Source organism: Nicrophorus vespilloides, unplaced genomic scaffold (genome assembly GCF_001412225.1).
Source record: "Nicrophorus vespilloides isolate i.1.1-1 unplaced genomic scaffold, Nicve_v1.0, whole genome shotgun sequence".
In the NCBI taxonomy this organism is placed as follows: Eukaryota; Metazoa; Arthropoda; class Insecta; order Coleoptera; family Silphidae; genus Nicrophorus; species Nicrophorus vespilloides.
The window spans coordinates 30,357-37,142 of record NW_017097512.1 but is presented as its reverse complement, the minus strand read 5'-3'; the positions used below and the strand labels follow the sequence as shown (position 1 = coordinate 37,142).

The 6,786-nt window shown below is 35.9% G+C and overlaps 2 protein-coding genes across 2 annotated transcripts in view; both read left to right on the top strand.

The window, feature by feature from the left end:
• Positions 1-4,225: 4,225 nt before the first annotated feature.
• LOC108560302 (protein SREK1IP1-like) lies at positions 4,226-4,919 on the top strand. Its single transcript, XM_017917784.1, has 2 exons — positions 4,226-4,308; positions 4,362-4,919. Exon 2 carries the CDS (start codon positions 4,365-4,367, stop codon positions 4,809-4,811), a length of 447 nt encoding a protein of 148 aa, XP_017773273.1. The 5' UTR covers positions 4,226-4,308; positions 4,362-4,364; the 3' UTR covers positions 4,812-4,919.
• A 66-nt stretch (positions 4,920-4,985) lies between these two features.
• The window catches only part of LOC108560301 (anaphase-promoting complex subunit 2), a 2,906-nt gene continuing 1,105 nt past the window's right edge, over positions 4,986-6,786 (top strand). Inside the window, exons 1-6 of the mRNA XM_017917783.1 lie at positions 4,986-5,115; positions 5,174-5,679; positions 5,735-5,873; positions 5,930-6,345; positions 6,410-6,546; positions 6,778-6,786. The exon at positions 6,778-6,786 is cut by the window's right edge and continues 537 nt beyond it. Of these exons, the coding sequence (XP_017773272.1) occupies positions 5,035-5,115; positions 5,174-5,679; positions 5,735-5,873; positions 5,930-6,345; positions 6,410-6,546; positions 6,778-6,786 (1,288 nt within the window). The 5' untranslated portion in view covers positions 4,986-5,034. The remainder of the gene's footprint in view (positions 5,116-5,173; positions 5,680-5,734; positions 5,874-5,929; positions 6,346-6,409; positions 6,547-6,777) is intronic.

Below are 6,786 nucleotides of genomic sequence, written 5' to 3'. Positions count from 1 at the left end.
ACCTTAAGGGGTTGTGGAGCAATTCACGATAAACTGTAACAACTAAAAAAAATTGAGAAAAAAATGTTCTACATCTTATAACAGGCGACTCGATGATACTACAAAGATGTATGTAGGTTCGTTGGAAAGGTGAGAATCTTAGCTTTCAAGCGAGTGGTCGATGATGTAATTACCTTAAGGGGTTGTGGAGCAATTCACGATAAACTGTAACAACTAAAAAAAATCGAGAAAAACATGTTCTACAGCTTATAACAGGCGACTCGATGATAATACAAAGATATATGTAGGTTCGTTGGAAAGGTGAGAATCTTAGCTTTCAAACGAGTGGTCGATGATGAAATTACCTTTAGGGGTTGTCGAGCAATTCACGAAAAACCGAAAACACTGAAAAAAAACGAGAAAACCGTCGTTTCTGTGTTATGTATAAGACGTTAAGTATGTGTTCTTTTTTTTCAATTTCTATAGCTCATATTAGGAGACTCGATGATAGCACGAAGATGTATGTAGGCTTGTTGGAAAGACAAAATATTCAGCTTTCTTACGAGTGGTCGATGATGTAATTATCTTAAGGGGTTGTGGAGCAATTCACGAAAAACTGTAACAACTGAAAAAAATCGAGAAAAAAATGTACTACAGCTTATAACAGGCGACTCGACGACAGTACAAAGATGTATGTAGGCTTGTTGGAAAGGTGAGAATTTTAGCTTTCAAACGAGTGGCCGATGATGTAATTACCTTAAGGGGTTGTGGAGCAATTCACGATAAACTGTAACAACTGAAAAAAATCGAGAAAAAAATGTTCTACATCTTATAACAGGCGACTCGATGATACTACAAAGATGTATGTAGGTTCGTTGGAAAGGTGAGATATTGAATGCACTGTTAATTTTAACTATACTTATTAAACTGGTATTATTCTAGTTATAAACAGGTCAATAGAATGTCCAAGTATATACTTCTTCGATAATTTGTATTCCATGAAATGAAAAGCTTTGAGCATCAGTGCCTTTTACCGTCAAACTATCAATTGCACGTTTTCTTCTTTTCAAATTTCATTGTTCCGTTCAACTATCTGCGTGTTGTTCGTTGTTGCATTCCAAATGAAACAACAATGGTCGGTTCGTTGTTAAAACGATTCCCGGTAATTGCCCGAAAAGCACAATCGCACAATTGGAACGCGCCGCTTCCGTTCCAACCAAAAGCGTACGAGAATTGGGAAACGAAACCATCATCATCGATATTCTTCTGTTCCCGTTGCATCTAGAAATATCCAATTATAACGGCCAATATCGTCGTCATCATCATCACAATCATTGCGACAGGTGCGTCGAGTAATGAACGAATCAGCGAGAAAAATCTTTCTTTTTTTGTTCTATTACTATGAGCATTAGTTGCTTGAAGCAGACCAGATGTGTATCATCCACACGTACCCTCTGCAACTGTTGAAAAACGGTGCACATCAAAAAGTTCTATTTTATAATACGCTCCGGCGGAAATGAGAGCATTAAAGAAATGCTTTTCAACTTAAAAAGATTAAAAAAATAAATGTATGTAGAAAACAGCACTTAACTTAAATTGAAATTTCCAAAAGAATCATTTGCAATAATTGACGTTTATTAATCTCCATAGCAACAGTTTTACAATGATTTTGTTTAAGTACGTGCATTGTTTTTTTTTTTGGTCATGGAAAACGCGTTTTTAACGTAAGATATGCATTCCCGTGTGTGGACGTACTGAAAACAGTAAAATTAACGGGAAAACGGTCGGGCAAAAGGAAAAAAAAATGCTTCTTTTTGCTAATTGCTACTGGGTATCAATCTTCGTGAGTAATTAATTATACGAGCCCACAAACAAACAAAAAAATGAGACGTGGAAAGTAAGTTGATTTTGGAGGAGATGGATTCATTAATTACTCCGTTAATTTCGCTGCTGCTGCTGCTGTTTTTTTCCTGTGTTTCTATGTATTTGAGAGTTTGTGGAAGAAGTACAGCATCTGGGTCGAGATATTAAATGCGAATTAGGTCGAGGGCCAAAGCACAACTGGAGTGAGAGGAGAGGAGAGTCCGTGTCGGATGATGATGATGCCTTTTTTCCGTGCGCTCGTTACCAGCGGTATTGATTCCGTGGTTGGAACCAAACATAAATAAATAGCCAGAACATATACGTAAAGAAATTTCTTATGGAAGTAGTAATGATGCAGCAAAAATTATAGGTTGATTCAATTCGATTAGGAAAATTCAATCGTAAATACCTAAATTCAGCATGATTTCGTAACTGAGTTATTTGGGAATCGAGCCGGAGGACGACCGTTATTTAACGGTAGAGTATATTAGTATAATGTATTCACAGATTTTCGATGGACTTTCGAGTAAGTGCGCATCACAATGGAACAGTTACTGTTTAGCTTTCAAAGATTATATTAAACTAGTTGAAGTTTTTGCACAAGATTATTAAGATTCTTACAGTTTGTTCATCATATTTTTCTTCATAATGAACAATTCTTAAAGACTACTTTAATTGATGCATTTGCATTTGACTCTAATCTTCTCATAACTTTGATACAATTCGAAGATTCTTTAGACCGTGTGAGACTCGTCATTGCTGCTTCAGTTCAATTACATAAATTATTAAAAACGGTTCATTAAATTTGATTTTAGCTTAATATTTTAACAGCGCGCATTGAAGTTTCAAGTTGTATTTTAAACGCTTTGCTTGATCGTGACGCGTTCTAACGGTTTTTTTTTGTATTATTATTATTATAGATTGTAGATTTTGCTTGCTTGCATCAGTTGAAATGAAAAGAAAGAAAGAAAAATCTAACGATGGAACAAAGCGTAATTATTTTTTTATTTATTTTTTGGTGGTGATGTTGTGAGAGGAAGGCTGCGAGTAGAAGGGAGAGTCCGTTGAGTTGATGGCTATTGTGTCTTAGAAACGAACTCTTCTTAAGAAGTGCGGGGTCGAAGATCTCGAGTTGAACTCTTTGGGAGAGATGGTCTATTCCTTCTCTTCCTCTCCTCTTCATCCTCACTCCTTCCTAAACGTCGTACGTACGTACGTATACACGTGTCGACGCAGAAGTGGGTCAACAACAGAGACTACTACGGCGGTTGCATCACGCGAGATACTAGGCTTCTTCTCCGCTCCAAAACGCTCGATATTCCCATCTCTGTCCAGCGGCATCCGTTCCACGGGTTCTCGGCCTTTCGGCATCATCATCATCATTATACAGCTATGCGTACACTCAATTATTTTGTCATCATTTTAATCCGAATCCGTTTTATCAAACCGTGGCCCACCACCACATAAATTCATCCATTATCGACGCAACCAACACTCTTCTTTTATTTCGTTCTTCTCTCTCTTGTTTTATTTCTTTTGTTCGGTTTAATTTCCGAAGAAATCTACTCTTATCCAATTTTCGTGTTGCGTGTCCCGTTTCCGTATCGATCCAACTAAAATATTCACGTGCACCTTCTGATGGGAAATTAACACTTCGGAACTCGTTACGTCTCCTCCAAACTGTTTCAATCATCATCATCTTTTTTTTTTTCATTAATTTTACACAACTTTCAAAGTTTTCAAAATACTAAGCAGGCCTTTAAACCGTACACGTTTGTTTCTCAAAGCTGCATATTTACACAACGTAAATCTACGTTACCTTGCGTTTAAACCCTCTCAGAACAAGAATAAACCCAATAATTACTAATATTCGTTATAAATTATGAGTTATAAATATAAAAACCAAGAGTAATTTGATTTTTTTTTTTGAAATTTAAATTTAAAATTGTATTTTTAATAACAAGTAGATGGCGCTTTTGTGTAATTTGCAGACAATCTTAATCAAAATAATTACTCTAGAAATTAATAAATTTCATTAACTGAGACAACAATATTTAGTTTTTGAAATTAATAATTGCCCCTAAGGCTCCAACGGTGAACCTGAAATTTTAGCAGCGCCAAAATCTCTGAACTATAAACTCTAGTTGAGAAACAAACCACTAATGTAGTATTTCTATTGGATCTTGATGATTGCTTCAAGTTTATTTATATATACAATATAAATTTCATTATATAATTGTACAAATAAAATATAAATGATTTGATTGTTTCAATAATCAACAGTTGCAATAAATTATTATATTTTTGTTAGCGTCATCTATCCGTAATTTAAAAGAACAATGTTTTGGTAATGTTGGAGGCCCTGTTTAGTAGTTCAAAAGTGTAACATAACCAAAACATATATATTGTGATGGTATTTTGAAAATCATAATATTATTTGTTTACAGTTGTTTTTGATTATACACGGTAAGTTATTTGCATCAATTGTTGGTGAATGTAACACGTAATTGTACTTTCAGACTATGGACAGCTACGGCAGTCGTTTGTTGCCTCCAAGCAAAGAAACCTCAAGACCTGCGTGCAAGAAGTGTGGATACGCTGGGCATCTCACCTATCAGTGTCGCAATTTCATAAAAGTAGATCCCAACAAGGATGTTGTGCTGGATGTGAGCAGTACGAGCAGTGATTCTGAGGACACCAATTACTTGACACCGCTAACTGAGTTGAGGGAGAAAGAGCTGAAGGAGAAGCTGAAAAAATCTAAAAAGAAGTCCTCAAAGAAGAAGAAAAAGAAGGAGAAGAAATCAAAGAAGGCCAAGAAAAGGAAATGCAGTGATTCAGAGAGTGAAGATAGCAGCAGCAGCAGTGATTCTGATGAAAAACATAAAAAGAAGAAACGGAAGAAGAGCAAGAAGAAGAAGAGGAAATCATCCAGTAGTGAATCTAGTTCAGACTCTGACTCTGATTAAGTGCTTAATGTTTTCCATTTACTTAATTATAAATTATGTATCAATAATACTTTCTTTTTAATGTTAGTAAGATCCTATTTAAGTACAGTAAACGTTAATAAAATTTTAAATTATTCCTTGGTAATTTTTGGTTTATTTTATTGGTAGAGAATTTGAAATTTTGTTTGTCTATGTTTTGACAATTGTTTAACCTCGAAAATATATTAACACAACAAGTTAAAAGATGAGCGAGAAATTTGATTATAAAGCTGCTTGGGCTTTGATAGAAAAAGCCTTCCCAATATTATCGAAAACGTACACATTGGTAACTAACTACACACAGAATAATGTATTTAAATTCCAAATGAATTGATCTTTCGTAGCCATTTCCAAATAACATCAATGAAGAAGAGTTCACAGCTATCGTGAATCTGATAGAGAACTTAAAGTTAACAGAGACCGTACAGAATCTGGTGCTGAATCGTATTGAGAAGCATATAAGGGAGAACATAGTGCCAGAGTTCTGGTCTTACTTCAAACATCAGGAGTGTGAATTTGATTGCTTCAGAAATTTCTACTGTGCAATTGAGCTCTTATTCGAATATTATTCACAGTTCAAAGTGCTGACATACAGGATAGAGCATTTGCGGAACATCACCGGTTTCAAGAAGCATATATATCATGAGGAGGTAGTGGAGAATGGATTGCAAATGATTTTTCGATCTGTTTTATTGTCGCAGATGCCTTTGAACTATAAACCAACTGTGGAGAGCTTCTATAAGCTGGCTTTAAGGATAGAAGATAGTGAGGTTTTTATGAGTGATGGTAATTGCTCTATTTGCCATCAGGAAGAATGTTTGTGCACACAATATTTCAATGAAATCAACGAGTATGTTTAGTTTAATTTAATTTGAAAGATTCACTTTCATATATTTGTTTTTAAGGAAATTGACTGACTTAAGTTTAATTGAGCCACTTGTTGGGCAAATTCTCACATCGATGATCTACAGTTACATTGAGAGTCATATAGAGAAGACGTGTAAAGATAACTTCGACGCAGCGTATATTGAGCCTTTAAAGAAAGTTAGTACAAGTTCTACAATATCATTATGATTTTCTATAATTATTATATTTTGTAGTGGTTGTACATTGTGGTGATTCCATGGTTGAATAAGATCTATTATAATCCGTCTTCGAGTGGCACGGAAATCGTCAAATTGACTAAGAAATTGGTCAACTATTTGTATGAGACCTACACTAAGATCAGGATATCTCAATTGTTCAATATCATCATTGAGTATCCTGAATCTTTACCCGCGTTGGAGGATCTGCGGACTTGCCTACCGAAGACTGATCTCAGATCTTTCCTCACGGAGAAACTGCAGAAAGCGATGGAGACGCGTCTTCTGCATCCCGGGGTCAGCACTCCGGATATATTAACTGCGTACGTTGCTGCAATCAGATCCATGCGGATCTTGGATCCGACAGGTCTTATGTTGGGTACGATAACTCAACCTGTTCATCAATATCTGAGGAGTCGCGAGGATACTGTTAGGTATGAACTGTGATGAGATGAAGTAAAGTGAGTTAGAGTGATGCAAATAACGAATATCTTGCAGATGCGTGGTAAGTAGTTTAACGGAAGAGGGTTCGAACGATTTGGCGGATGAACTGGTGAGACCCGAGGGGGTGGATGAGAACGCGCCCACCGAGGAGAACTACGAGAATTGGGAATCCTGGATGCCGGATCCCGTCGAAGCTGATAATCGTAAGTTGCATAATGTTATTATTATTTCGAATCATTTGATTTTGCGTGTGGTTCAGCTTTTAAATCTGAAAATAGGCGAGAGAAATAGATGTAAGTGTTCACTTTCTAGTGCCACGGTTGTTGAATAACAATAACATGCACCGTATGCGATCGGAAAATTTCACCGCGCACATGTTATAATCATAAATTATCCACGTCAATTAGCTGCAAATATTAAACATGTAATTG